Source organism: Pelodiscus sinensis, chromosome 2 (genome assembly GCF_052426305.1).
Source record: "Pelodiscus sinensis isolate ZL-2025 chromosome 2, ASM5242630v1, whole genome shotgun sequence".
Lineage (NCBI taxonomy): Eukaryota > Metazoa > Chordata > Testudines > Trionychidae > Pelodiscus > Pelodiscus sinensis.
The window spans coordinates 148,329,759-148,345,015 of NC_143053.1; the positions used below are offsets into that span (position 1 = coordinate 148,329,759).

The following is a 15,257-nucleotide window of genomic DNA, read 5'->3' on the forward strand; positions in this document are numbered from 1 at the left end:
ATCTCTAAGCTCATGTTAAGGCTGAATACAAAGTAAGAGGGAGTGTGTGGCCTGTAATGGAAACATAGACAGAAAAATAAATCTTTCTTGGTGGATGTTTCTCTTGTCAATGCACACTACCAACCCCGTTATTCCAGAATAAGGGTCTGTGGAATTCAAACTCTGTAGTCCTGCTTTTCATAACAAATACAGTAGTGCTATTCCCGAACTTGTAAGTCTGAAATAACGTTAGTGTGGCTGCTCCAGTGCTGCTAATAATTTGCCTCCAGGAAGCCGCCTGAAACTCCCCAGAATACTTCTGGGGGCCCTGAGTCCGAGGTAGTGCATCCACATTAACGGAGGCTGCCTCAGACTACGTTTGATTCTTCCCTGTAGTGAGGGCACAGAACTTTGAATTTGTAAAATCGGGTGCCCAGAAGTCAAATTTAGTAAATTTGAAATAATCTCCCAGTATAGACATGGCCTAAGTGAAGTCTGGATTAAGGGAGTGGTGATGAGGTTGTTATTGGAAGCATAAGTGTGAATTTCTGCTTATTCCAGCAGAGTGGTAATTTAAAAACTAAAATTATTAATGTCTAGTAAGTCGTTAAGGTTTAGAATACACAGCACTTAATTTCATCTAAAGAAAGTTTTATAATTTGGAAAAAGTTTGTTTGATTAACCTCCACCTTTTTTTCAAAGAATTTTTCTTTGGGGAGGATCTATGCATAAGGAACGGTGTGTGGAAAAAGCATTTTTCAGAAAGTCAGATGGGTGTGGCAAATTCACACTTTTAATGGAAACTTAAAAACCCTTGGCTATAAGTCATTATATAACTATATACACATATATGTAGAGGCATTAATATAGACATCATCTCTGAATTCACATTAAGGGTGTACATTTTTATAAAAGGGAATTTTTATAAATATAGGACATGCCAGAGATAAGAATGTGATTAGAAATTTCTCTGCGATGACTGTACCACTTACGTCCTTGTTAACTTGGACATATACTGCAGTTGATTGGGGGTGGTGTGTCTTCCTTCTTTTATTCATTACTTTAAAATGTGCTTAATTTATAGCTTGGCTAATCTTTCTGTTTGGAGAAATGTTAAATACTATACAGAGATACACAGTTTTGTCTATATTAGATGGAAGGATGTTGGAAGTTATTGGGTAAGGGAGTGGAGGTGATGGAGAGGGAGTGGGGAAACTCTATCAGTATTTGTTAGAGTATGTATTCTGTAGTTAGATGCAAGACTGGAAAATGACAGCAATGACAGGAGGTGCAGCAAAAGTGGGTCTCCATTAATAAGGTAGGGAATAAGGTTAAGGAGTTTAAGGCAGTGGTCTGAAAGGAAAATCTAGAAGGAGTCAAATTTCAGTTGGAGCACTCATTGCAATGAGTCACTGAGAGAGCTTGAGAGCTGCCTTTGTTTCACTCATGTCTGAACGTTGGAGGAGACAACAGATTCCAATTTTTGTTAACTTTTTCTTTTCAGAAGTAAAAATTCATGATCACTGAACATTTTCCCCACTTAAGGTCTTTCAACAAACTTTTAAAAAATGCTCTCAAGGTAAGAATGCTAACTTTTTACTTTTTATTGAATTTCTGCCTTTAACTTTTAGTCTTATTTTTTTCTCTTTTTTTTCTCCTTCTTGGCAAATGTGCTCCAGGCATTGCTGGTGGCCCTGGAATTTGCTACTACTGTTCTGGGGTTCATTTCTCCCTGTTGTTTTAACGGCTCAGGTCATAGAAGGTAAGAAACGCCTCAGATCACTTTTTAAAATTGAGGATAAGGGTTTCTTTTGAAAGTCACATTCCTAATGTGGAAAATAGTTGTGCATTTTACATTTCTAATTTATTTGCTGACTGCTGTTCTCAGCTTTACTTGGAGAGGTTGCTGCAAGTTAAGAGCTTACATTTCCATTCATTCTGTAATGGTGGGGGAGGCTAAAATAAATAAATTGGTCCCAAAATGTAAGCGAGCATATGATGTGCTCTCTTGACACTGAGAGTGCAGTAAGAGAAAAATCACTTCATGTGTTATATGGTGTATATAAATTACACTTGGATTTACAGAGATGCAGAAGGGTAGTAGGAAGCAGTTAGATGGGGATAAATCTGACATTCTGGTGCTAACTGGAACAAGTGCTTAGTGATTTCAAAGGCATTCTGTGATGCTGCTTCTGGGTATGAACTTGTGCTCCAGAATGCTTGAGAATATTGTTCCTTTCAGAGCTCTTCAGTTTTGTTTTTGTTTTTTTGTCTAACAAGCTGAAATGAAAATCTAACCCATTTACTTTTGTGAATGACAATCCCTTTCTATATGTATATAATGTGAGCTCTGTAATATGGTCGATACCAGCCTTACAGTTTATATAGATATCACCTTTCAGCATATTTTAAAAGATACTGTATTGATTTAGAAGTTTACATGCTATTGGAGAAAAAGCAAACAGACTGAAATGTTAGTTTTGCAGCACAGATGATAAGAGTTTAACTCCTCCTTCAAACAGAATTAATTCTGGATCTTAATTTTGTAAGCAGCACCTACGTTCTAAGGTAATGGGAGCATTAAAAAAGTACTGCATAGAAAAATACAAACTGAAGATTAGAGATCTGAGTATTCTTCAAAATCTTTTCCCTTTATTTCTTTTTTCCAACTGAGGCATGCCGCCCAGTGTGTGGCAATGTCACAGCAAAAACTGCAGCTAGTTATGCCTTTCATTTCACTGGGAGGTATGCCCATGTCAGCAAATGCTAACTGCAAGATTTTTTATATATTGGGCAAGTATGATAGGTTTCTGAACCACATGTAATTTATGAATGCTACAGTTGGAAACAAACTAGGAGAAAGAGGGGATGGATCACTTGATGATTACCTGTTCTGTTTGTTCCCTCTGCGGCACTTGGTATTGGCCACGGTGGGAAGACAGGATAGTGGGCTAGATGGACCTTTGGGCTGACCTGGTATGGCCATTCTTATGTTCTTATTACATGTATTTCATTTTCTGTTGGTACAGAGTATGTTTCATATACTATTTGGATCAAACTTAAAGCATCGTATGAAGATTTATTTCTCGTGTAAAGCTAAATGCAGCAATACAATAATTAAAATGTTTATCCTGGACTGGACAGTCAGATGAAGACACATAGGACATGAAACATAAATAGAAATCTATATGTGGTCATGGCTATAGGGGTCATACATTCATAATCTACCATATATTTGAGAGAATTTGTTTATCTGTGAGCGAGCGAGAGCAAGTCTGTCTGTCCATCCGTCCGTCTGTTTGTTGAAGAACTCTTCCTAAACAATAAGAGCTAGGACCACCAAATTTGGTATGCTGCTTCCTCTGATCATAACTTAAAGCAAGGTCAGGGTTTGGTTGTGCTAGGGAGGGGAGTTTGGCCCTCCCCCCGCATACCATGATGCATAAAACCATGCAGAAAAGTGACAGAATTACCAGGCTAATGAAAGGGGCTGGCTGGGGGTGCATCCCTCACCATTCCAGGACTGCCCCTGCCCCAGGCCTCCCCAGATGCCTTTAGGAGGGTGCCCCCCCAAATTCATATGGAATCATTGCTGGCTGTTCTCCTTTGTCAGAGTGTGAGGGGAAAGTCCACAGTTTGCTCCATTCCTCACTCTGGCTGTGTCTAGACTACAAAGAAAAGTGAGAAAAAGATGCGCAAATTGCAAAGCGCAATTTGCATATTTTTTCCTGCTTTTCTTCCAAAAGAGACTTTTCCGACATTTGGCCCATCTACTCTGGGTCAAATGTTGGGAAAAAAGCCTCTTTGGGGACATCCCTTCTTTCTTGTAGAATGAGATTTACAGGGATGCTGAAAAAACGTGTCTGCTTTTCCGAATTTTTTTTTCAGAAAAGCAGACACGTTCTGTGGATACCTCCGGTATCCCAGAAAAACTCTTCAGTCTAGACGTACCCTCTGGCTGGGGAGTTCAGTGGGCAGATGGACCTGGACTTGCCCTAGCTGGGGAACATGGACCTTTCCCCTAGCTCTGCCTGCTGGAGCTGCAGTGACTATGGAGAGAGACTTCTCTCCTGGTCCCAAGCTGCTCTGCAGAGAGAAGGCTGGCATAGTATTAACTGAATTAAGAACCCAACCATGAAGTTCTTGCAACACATAGATCTAGCCACCAGACACAGAGCAGTAAATAATATAAATTACATTCAGTCTTGTAAGACGCTGGTTGTCTTCACCTACGTACAACTGACTTGAATGTGAGTTCAGAGTATTCAGCCTCTTTCAGTATTGCTTCCATGGCTCTTTGACTGGTTATCTCCTTTGTTGCACAGATAAGGATCAAGTAATAAATATATTTGTACAAAATGGTATGCTGAGATATAATAGCAGTTCCATAAACTACTGGAAACTATTTCCCATTAATACATAGAGAGTTCTTGCAAGTAATTCAGTAATCATCCGGATAAATGCACATTTTCCCATGTGTGGTTTAACTGCTTGTTTCTGAGAGGAGATTAGAATTCTGTCAATTTTTAAGCTTTCTAACTAGCTGCTACTGCTGACACAATTCCCATGGGTACTCAACCCAAGAAATATATTTGCCTGACTTTTATTCTCTTTAATGTTCCCATTTCCTAAACACTAATAAACTCTAAGCAGACTATGTCTACAAGTCTCTTTCAGCATTACTGATTTCCTGGTTCCTCCTAGCCTTTGATTATCTGGGTATTGCTTCCTACTGTTACTTGGCTTCTCCTTGCGCTCTCTCGTTCTCTCTCCCTACCAGCCGATCATGATTTAGAGCCACAATTTGGTCCTGCCTCAAGTACTTTATTTTACAACCTTCTGTGTTATAGCTTATTTCTTGGCAGTGATTTGTACATGTTGTTATTGTAAATGTGTATTTTTTTCTTTGCTATAAATTAGTCTTTATCAAGTGATTCTACACAAGGAGATGTAGGCAGGTAAACTTTGGAAATATTAACATTCCCTGTCCATCTATTTGAGGTTGGAATCAGTAGTTTAGAGCCCAGTGCAATAGAGTTACCTGTGTGTGTGCAGAGGAAGAGTGACAGAATAAGCCCCATACAACTATTCTTGTTAATCTGGGAAGATGTAAACTGTGAGGCTACGTCTACACTGGCCCCTTTTCCGGAAGGGGCATGTAAATTTCACCAGTCGTCGTAGGGAAATCCGCGGGGGATTTAAATATCCCCCGCGGCATTTAAGTAAAAATGTCCGCCGCTTTTTTCCGGCTTTTAAAAAAGCCGGAAAAGAGCGTCTACACTGGCCCCGATCCTCCGGAAGTAGGAATAAGACCCTCCGGAAAAGGGCGCTTTTTCCGGAGGATCGGGGCCAGTGTAGACGCTCTTTTCCGGCTTTTTGAAAAGCCGGAAAAAAGCGGCGGACATTTTTACTTAAATGCCGCGGGGGATATTTAAATCCCCCGCGGATTTCCCTACGACGATAGGTGAAATTTACATGCCCCTTCCGGAAAAGGGGCCAGTGTAGACGAGCCCTGAGAGTCTCCACATATCTTGTAAACAAGATACGGAGCATTGTTTGGTAGCATCAGTAAGCAGGAGGATAAATAGGTCATACTTTCATGATACAAGTAATGGCTCGGTCCTGTCCTGGTACTTCATCAGCCAGCTTATGCCTGGACCTTATGCAGATTCACACAGGAAAGTGCACATAGGTGGGGAGTGTAAGTTATCTTCTCTATTTGCATGACCCATGTAACGTCCAAATAAAGTTGCAGCCTCTGACCCAGATCCACAAAAAGACTTAAGATCCCAACCTCCCATATTAGTGCCTAAGTTAAAAATTAAGGTGTCACTGAGCCTCAAAACCCTCACTTGGTGCTGCCTGTCTCTGTAAGTGCTCATCACTCAGTGCTGACATTTTTATGGTAGATCAGGGGTTTTCAAAGTTGGGTTGTGGGCCTGTCTGGGTAAGCCGCAGGTGGGACATGAGATGCTTTGTTTATCTAAGTGTCCCTACCCCTGGAGCCTTGCAACTCCCATTGGCTGCAGTTCATTGTTTCCAGCCAAGAGGAGTTGCGGGAAGCAGCATGGGTTGGGCCACTGCTTCCTTCAGTTCCCCGAGGCTGGAAACAGCGAATCACCATCAGTAGGAGCTGCAAGGCTCTGTGCCTCAGATAAAGTGTCTTAAAGCCCACCAACGGCTTACCCGGGGGTGGGCTGCAACCCAATTTTTAAAATCTCCACCCTACATGTTTGTTTCTCCAGGCACACACACTACTGCCTTGGACAGGAGTCCTGCTGCCTATCTCATACCTAACTCATGTCCTATAGACAACCACCTAACCTCAAGATGATTCTTACCAACAACCACAGGACATACCACACTAATACCAACTCTGGTACCTTCCCTTGCAACAAACCCCGCTGCCAGCTTTGTCCACATAGTCACTCTGCTGATACCATTATTGGACCTAACCAAGTGAGTTATAAGATCAAGAACACATATTCCTGCTCATCCAGAAATATAATTTATGCTATCATGTGCCGACAGTGTCCGTCTGCTATGTACATTGGACAAACATCTCAGACACTTCGCCAAAGGATCAATGCCCACAAAACAGATATTAGACAGGATCACAAAGGAAAAACAGTTTCTTGCCATTTCAACCAGAAGGGACATTGTCTCAACGACTTGATTACCTGCATCCTGCTTCAAAGACCTTTTAAGACTACACTTGAAAGAGAATCCTCTGAACTGTCATTCATGCTTAAATTTGACACTTTACACCTAAGCTTAAACAAAGACATCATTTATCTTACCCATTACAAAGATAGCTTCCCCAATTATCACCTCTAATATCATTAGCTCACAGACATTTACCTTCCCCCTCCCCATCCCCCTTCTGTTCTGAAATTTGATTTGTCCTTTTCATATGTGTTCATTTTTTAAAGTGTATCCTTTGGTATATATGGTTGTGACAATTTTCTTCCACTATTTGATCTGAGAAAGTGGGTCTGGCCCACGAAAGCTCATCACCTAATAAACCGTCTTGTTAATCTTTAAAGTGCTACATAGTCCTGTTCTTTGTTTCAGCTACACCAGACTAACATGGCTACATTTCTATCACTAAGCTCCAGTGTGATTCTGAAACGAGGTACAAATAGGTGTTCTCCCAACAATCTTCCCTGCAGGGCCTAATCAAATAGGCACGCTAACCATGCACAATTGTTAGGGGATAGCATTGGCCTCCCATATAGCCTTAGTAAGAACAATCCAAAGCCCAGGATCAAGCTGTAGGCCAGGAAGTGAATGGAATAAGGTATCAGGCAAGGAGTTCAAGGCAGGGGGCAAGACGGAGACAAGGCTGGATGCAAAGAGGGGCAGTAGGAAGTGCAGTCACTTTGGAGGGGTGGTTAATCAGGCAGCCTGCAGCAGGTCAGCTGTGCTGAGGAGGTTGCATGGAAACTAGCTCTGCTCCAGGACCTGATTCCTAGCAGCACATCACCTGATAAGTGGGAAACCCAAGTGCAAATCCTTTCTCATCAGACAGAGGGTGGAACTAAACAAAGATCTGCCAGATCTTGGATGAGTTGCCCTGACTACGGAGTGAAAGAAAATAAGGGAAATTGGCCATAGTGTGTGGAGTTAGCTGTGCACTGCCACTGTTCTTGCAAGAAACCACACAGGTGACTCACTCCAGAAGAGGAGTTCCCAGCTGTGGATTCCAGGCTCTGAATTCCAAGGTGAGTTAGGTTCTTCTCTCCAGCCAGGACCCAGTGAGGGTTTAGGGCACAGGTCTCTCATTGGCACCTGGTATTGGCTAGCTTAGGTGGCTCTCTGCCTAGCATACTGACGTTTTTGGCTCCATACTCAGACACCTACTTGTCTCTATGCATTTTACAGAGGACCTAGGCTTCTAATCCAGACTTTGTAGATTCCATGGGCTGGCTAGACCACCTAAAATGTGGGCACTGAAGTGCTAAGAATACCTCCACAAAATACCTCTTGTGGGTTTGGGCTTCTATGCTTTGGAGACTGCAGGAATAACTCCTCACCGCTCATGCTCCCTCTTTATGTCCATGGAGGTTTTTGTCATCCCAAAAAGGGGTGGAGAGGAGGTGGGACTGTACCAATGGGGGGAGTACTATCCCCTTCAAAGGGATATTGCAGTGGATATGCAGCCTGTGCATGCCCAGGAGATGCAGGGAATATTTTGCCCTACTATGCCAGAAAGTCTGCAGTGATCTTCCTGACATGGTGGCACTGTACCCCCTCATTGTGAACTCTGCTTAAATGGCCTAATCAAATCCCTAAAACTCAAGCAACTGATTTTAATACAACAGTAAAATCCAAGTGCTCTGTAAGACAAGAATTACTTGCTGTAATATACATTACATTTCACAATTGCAAGTTTTCCCACATGACACAGTGCATTATCTTAACTTAGCTACCAGAGCATCTGGTTACTATATCTCCAGAACCGTTTTCATTGTACGTGGAGCTAAGGGTGAGTAAAATGTAGAGTTTTTTTGTGCGAGGGGATAGTGTAGATCCTTTTAACTGTTTCATAACACAGAGTGTATGCAAGGCATCTCAGTGAGTGCTTGAAGTTGGAATATTTGGCAGTTAATTAAATACACTGTTTACAAATTCTTGGAAAAACCTATCTGGCAGTGAATGATTTATCTGGGGCTAGATAGTGCTGTCCAGACTAAGCCCTGATGTTCAGAGGCACACTGAAACTTCCTTTCACCTCCTTCTGCCCCATTCTGCTGGTTAGTACATGAGTGGGGCATCCCTGGCCCATCCCTCTCTTGGTCCCCTGGTGGGTGATATGTACCCAAGAGGAAGCAGAGTGGGAGAAATCCTAGCACTCTCCAGAGTGGGCTCAGAAGGGGTAGCAAGATCATTTGCTCTTTCCACTGCAGACCCTTGTAAGGGCCGGGCAGAATTGGCCACTGAATGTTATCAGACCCATTGTGGAGCTGGTCAGATTGTGGAAACCTAGGTAACTGCACTAGATGAATTTTGCTCCACATAGTACCCTATTCTATTTGTAGAGAGACGTGTCAGAGCCTATTAAGGAGAAGTGATGGAGCCAATTCACTTACATTGGCCATTGCCAGCTATTTAGGTGCAGATTGTTAGAGTTTCTTCTTCCAAGTCATAACAATGCCTCTTGTTTCGCCATTGAAAAATGACATCCCCTACCTTCTGCTTGATGTCAATAAGTGGCGTTGGTTACTCAAAGCCTGCACCTTCTACTGCTCTTAAAGTCAATGGGAGGTGAAAGAACCTGGCCTCCTCTAGGATGGTGATGTATTCCCAATCTTGGCATCAGATTTGGAATTGCCGATTGTGAATGCTGAATCTGAGTCGTGATAAAACTTGAACATTGGGAGCCTTTTAATCATCTTGCTCTCATTTCTTCACAAAGCCGCATTCATTCTTCTAGATGTCAAAATATCCTGGGCCTTTCAGTGTGGTATACAGTACTTCAGAGACATTGCTGCAAAAGAAGATGGGCTTATTTAAGGAGTGATTTGCAAATGTGGAACCACATACGGTATCTAAATATTTTAGGTCTGAGTCCTCTTACTTTTAAAGAGCTTTCAAGCTTTTTCATCAACATCTGGGTTTTATTATTAACAAAGCTACCCAGTGCTGGCCTGCTGTAAATAATACGCTCAGCAACAGTTCACAGAAAGTAAATATTTGTCTTTTTTCCTTGGATCTGGGTATACAGAATGGCTGTTACTAGGTTGTTGACATAAACTTTGTCCTAGTGAACCCTCAGTTCTAAAGAGAGCCTTCCAGATTATTGACTCGCATTGACTATTGGCCACCTTGCTGGAATTCAAATATGTAGGCAGATTGTATTTCTGCTTACAGTGTGCCAATGCAGTGGGTGTGGAAAAGAATGCACGTAAATAGTAATTATATATGCGTGAAACAGGCTCATTATCCACTGCTGTAATGATGGCAATGTTGACAGGAATGGTCTGTTTCTTTCATTTCTCTTCCAAGAAAGGAAACAACTACAGTAAAGCTTGACTGCAAAGAGTACTGTACAGTATTTCATACAGATAATGCAGATGCCTCTAATCTTGTTCCATCTCCAAAGTGAACATTTGGACATTATCAAATTGCACTTCAGTCTAAATTAAATAAGTCAATTCATATCTTTAAAAGTGTCTTCAGGGTGTTAGCAGCTGTGCAACTTGTTAATATACTGCCTGTTCTGATTTCATAGTTGTTAAAATCCTTCCTTATCATTATCAAGACAGAGCCAGTTTACTTGGAGAGAATTAATAAGGATAATCTATATAAACAGTTGAAAGATCTGATAACACCTGTGGAACAAATTTGCTAACTAAGACTTGCCCTATCATTTGCTGTTCTAAATGGATTAGTGTACCTGGTGCTGCATTTTGTCCAATAGCTGCTCAGGACAAAACCCAGCATATTGGCTAACTTGCTCATCTGAGCAGCTGAAGGTTCCTAAAATCTTTTGTGGGGAAACAAGTAGAGGTGCACGTGCATATAATAGATTCACATTTGCTATGGGGTTGGTGAAATCCCATTATAGAATATATTACCAGTTTAGGGTGTCTGCCCTGCTTTTGACCATTTGCTCTGAGGTTGACATTCATCATTGTGAGACACTCTGGATAGTAGCTTAATTATCACAGTAAGAGAACATATTCCAGCCATCCTATTCCTAAACCCACGCCAGAAATGGGGGGTTGCCAAAAATGCATTGAGTGTGGCACAGGTAGCCTCAGAGATCCTTCACCTGTGTCATGCTCTCTGAGCATATTTAATTGAGTTGTTTTGAGGACTTCAGTTTATTGGCAAGGGAGTAGCTGAGGCTTCATCAGGAGACACAGAAGAAGACAGACCCTGGGATGGATTTAAATGGTAGGCCCACACCTATGTTAATTTAACACTGAGGACTGGGGCTATAGGCCCATCTCTCACATACCAGCCATTCATCTGTGTGGGGCTACAGGAACGCCTACAAAAACTTCAGGTCTCCTCTTCTTACAGGATCACGGTCCACCAATGAAATCATGAGTCTTGTTTACCATCTGGGAGCTGGGCTTTTTGAGCCTTTATCCATACTGGAGGCTGGCTACAAGTTGCAATGTGATGAATTAACATTCCTGTATATTTCTGATATTACACTTCCAAGCTCTGCCCCTTTCAATGCCTCCATTATTCTGTGAGGAAGATGGGAAAACCTAACAGATCAGTCCAGGAGGGAAAAATTCCTTCCAGATCTCGAAACGGTCCTCCAGTCAGACCTTCAGTCTTCCCCCTTTCCCACCAGCTCTTACATGAAAACTACAAAGAGGAGGGGGCAGCAGCGCTAAAGAGGTTAGAAGGTCCCAAAAGCTTGGGAAAAGGATTATATTAATGGGACAGTGAAACATAGGGGCCAATCGATCCTTGCTCACCCCTGGCTGGCCAATGGGAATTAGAGAGCCAAGGGGCTACTTTAACACCAAGTTTGTGTTTGGGTCTCTGGTTCAGTAGTTACTACTGTGCATGGACACCCATTTGTAAAGATATTGAATCACTGTCAAAGACTCCAATAGATATTGATGTCTGTAGATTTATAAGCATGATAATGTGAGGTTTAAAGTTGTGTCTTTTCTCATGTTAGCGTATACATCTCCATGGCGCACATATGGTAGCTTTAAAAAAAGAGAGAGTTCTAATCTCTATAGTCTGTGTAGTATTTGCATGCTGCTTTTCTTCCACAGTAACTTGCATTTTTTTCTCTTAGGAAATCAGCGACAATCTGTTTCAGTCTAGGCTAGGACTTTCAAAGAGCACCTAAGGGAGTTAGGTCTTGTTCCCTTTTGAAATCCCAGCCTAGACCTCCAAACTAAACCCAGTAGGGCTCATTGCAGACCCTATGCATCTACTTCTTCACTGCTTGGGCAAAAGAGCCAGGGAGTTGGGCCTAGTCAATGTTTCATTGAAACAAAGAATTTTTTTCACCGGTCCATTAATGTATCTGAAACAGGCTGTGACCATTAATATGGTCTCTTTTGGAGCATTTTCCCACAACAAATCTGTTCAGGTCATCAGTAATTTTCTCCCACATGGCCTACCCATGACGTGACGGTTGGTGCAAAGATATCTAGGCAGTATTTTGAGCCATGCTGTGCCAGATTCATTCCAGTCAAATAAAGGAGGAATGAAGGTGCAGTAACGTGCAGTTACTTGCATTTTAATGTGCATAAGTCAGTGGTGAAATGAAACCTATGCAATAAGCCTGAGTAGCAATGCATAGCTTGGATACTAGGGGGTATGTTGACTTGTTGTACAGGCGATAGGAATAAAGAATTCTCCTCACTACACACCACTCTCACTAGGCTGCAAAATGGCTTTGGAGTTGCACAGTGGCTGGTGCGGTGGCCTGGCTCTGTCCCTTTTCACATGCCAAAGAAAGTCCCCACAGAATACTGCTCCCTGAGGCTAAGGGCGATGTCCCCTTACCTCAGCTCCCCAGGCATTTTGCACTCTCAAGGCAAAAGTTCCTGCAATTCTGCTGCCAAATGAGCCTCTGTGGCTGCAGGGGCATAATTTGCTCCTTTGTGTATTATTACCAGACGGCTTCAGATCTACGTCACATGATCTTGATGTCTCACAGGACTCTGGAGGGTAAAAGCCTTTTTAATAAATATGGGATTTTATTGTCTAATCCAAAGTTTATTCAAATGAGCCATGCCTCTTTGAGTTTAAAATTTGTTGGAAATTTCAGGACAGCAAATTTTCATGTGAGAGATTCAGCACAATATGCACCAACGTAGGATGGAAATTGCTCAGGAACAGCTTCTCATGATTCTGCAAATGGCTGGACTCTTTCATTTAAAAATGAAATGGGGGAAAAAAAATAAAAGCGAGGGAAACTGGGAACTTTCAATCTAGTCAGTTTAACAAAATGACTGTAAAAGTAATTTCAAGACTTACAATAGCCAATTTGAGATGTTTTACAACCGTGGGTTTCAAAAAATGCTTTTTTCACTCTCATATCACTGAAAAATGGACAGTAATGAAACAATCAAGCCCCACTCAGTAAATTGCAGGATTGGGGCCAAAGTGCTGTCAGTTGCACAAAGTTAATGGGACAAATAGAGATTCTTTTCCTATAATCTGTCCATTTGTAGTAATCTTTGGTATTAATTATCGCCAAGGACGGTAAAACCTTTTCAGTTAGAAGTTTGATTTTTTTTAAAAGTTAATACTCTTCCTGGGAACATTGTTCAAAAGATTCAGATCATGTTTTCTTTGAGACTTGGAGCCCTGATGCCCAAGGGTATGATTTCAATGGGATTTAGCTGCCTAAATACCTTTAAGGATCTGGGCCAGGATGATTATTTAAGATTTATTATTGTTATTTTTAATCCAAAATGGCACACCTCTTCCTGCCATTAAGATTCTAGAAGCAAAATATTCATGTTTTGATTCAATTTGCCTAGCAGGGCTTTACTCTTTGCATCTATTGACATAGCTATAATACAACAAAAGCAAGACAAAGTAATCTCCTTTAACTCTGACTCCCATTCAACAGAATTAATATACAGGCTTGAACTTCAGCAAATGCACAGTTAAAAGATTTGTTTTCTCCACCCACTATTTGCAGCATTAGTACAGTAATTACTCGTTTAACATGTGCTCACTTAATACGTTTTTGCAATAGCACCATTTTTTTGTAGGGAACATTTTTTGAATAACACGAACGTCCCCAAAATAACATGAAAATAATCAAGTTGTGGACTACTTCGTACGGCAGTGTAAGTTGGTGAAAACAGCGGTAATACGAATAAGCAGTTGAATACATGTGGTCACAGCACTCCTCTGTTCACTCGCATGTTTATCTTTGTGTTTTTAACAAACCACAGTAACTTGTATTGCTAGATATCTAATGTTGACGTTGACAACCCAGCACTGACAAAAAATTGACTTTGCCACCACCACCACCTGAAATGCAACTCCCACCTTTTCCGTTATTTTTAATGGAAAAATTGACCCCGCATAGCACGTTTTCACTTAGATGCATTTCTGAAAATGTTTGAACTATAGTGTTAAATGAGGAATTACTGTATTGCCAAATGCTGAACCAGTTTCCTCCAGATCTCCAGGCTCCTCAAATATACTGTGGAGGACTGAGCAGGGGATGCAAATTCCTGCTAAGTGCTCCAGGGTCTGTTGCCTTTTAAGATCTATTCAGCAATGTTAATATGTGACCATTTTAGAGAGGATTCTTATAACTCCCACAACTAGGGTTGCCAGGTGTCTGGTTTTGAACCAGACAGTCTAGTACAGTGGTCCCCAACGCGGTGCCCACGGGCGCCATGGCGCCTGCTGGGGGATTTCTGTGCGCCCGCTGAAACATCTGGGCTGGCCCCGCCCCCGGCGTGCGGCACATGCATGGTGCCGGCTCCAGGTGCAGGACACATGGGTGGCCCCTCCCCTGGGCGTGTGGCACATGCGCAGGGCCGGCCCAGGGCACGTGGGCGGCCCCAGGGCACATGTGTGGTGCCGGTCTGGGGCGCGTGGCTCGTGGGCGGCCCTGGGCGCGTGGCCCATGCGCTGTGCCGGCCCAGGGTGCAGTGCTGGCCCGGGGTGCATTGCCGGCCCCTGCCCCAGGCACGCGGCACATGCGCAGTGCTGACCCCGGGCGCATGCCTCGTGGGTGGCCCCACCCCCGGGTGCGCGGCGCATGCGTGGCCCCGCCCCCGTGTGCCCAGCACGTGAGTGGCTCTGCCCCCGGGCGCCCGGCAGCCACGCAACGTTGGGGACCACTGGTCTAGTATTTGAGCTTTCTGTTCGGGAAACAAGTTGAGAAAATATAAATGTCCAGATTTTCTAAATAAGATGTAATGAAGATTGTGATGTAATGTCAAGTGTGTCCAGTATTTTTGTTGAGACCCTTTGGCAACTCTACCCACAACACTTCAATGTGAGAGCAGGGAAAACCGACACAGTAATAGACAAGCACTGAGTAAGCACTGTGCATATTTGTGACTCAAAAATCAGTCTTTGACCTTTTAGAGCAATTGACAGTATTCCTGAAAGTGTGTTAAAATATTTCAGCAAATTTTATTTTAAAAATTTTTCATTCCTTGCAAGTGCCCTGTAAGCCTTGTCCACTATCTATTTTTGTTGGTCTGGAAAAGTCACTGATTTCTTGAGAGAATTAACAAACTATAATAATAATTTCTTAGGGTACGTCTACTCTGCACACTTATTTCGAAATAAGCTATTGCGGAAGAAATACT

General features: G+C 42.4%; 1 protein-coding gene across 4 annotated transcripts in view; it reads left to right on the forward strand.

The window, feature by feature from the left end:
- Positions 1-1,257: 1,257 nt before the first annotated feature.
- COL15A1 (collagen type XV alpha 1 chain) overlaps positions 1,258-15,257 on the forward strand; it is a 268,400-nt gene continuing 254,400 nt past the window's right edge. The window contains exons 1-2 of one of the 4 annotated variants that reach the window (XM_075921580.2): positions 1,258-1,558; positions 1,659-1,741. In XM_075921580.2, the coding sequence (XP_075777695.2) occupies positions 1,548-1,558; positions 1,659-1,741 (94 nt within the window). In that variant the 5' untranslated portion in view covers positions 1,258-1,547. Of the gene's footprint in view, positions 1,559-1,647; positions 1,742-15,257 lie in introns of those variants that run through there. The other 3 variants (XM_075921581.2, XM_075921579.2, XM_089776466.1) reach the window with 3 other exon arrangements.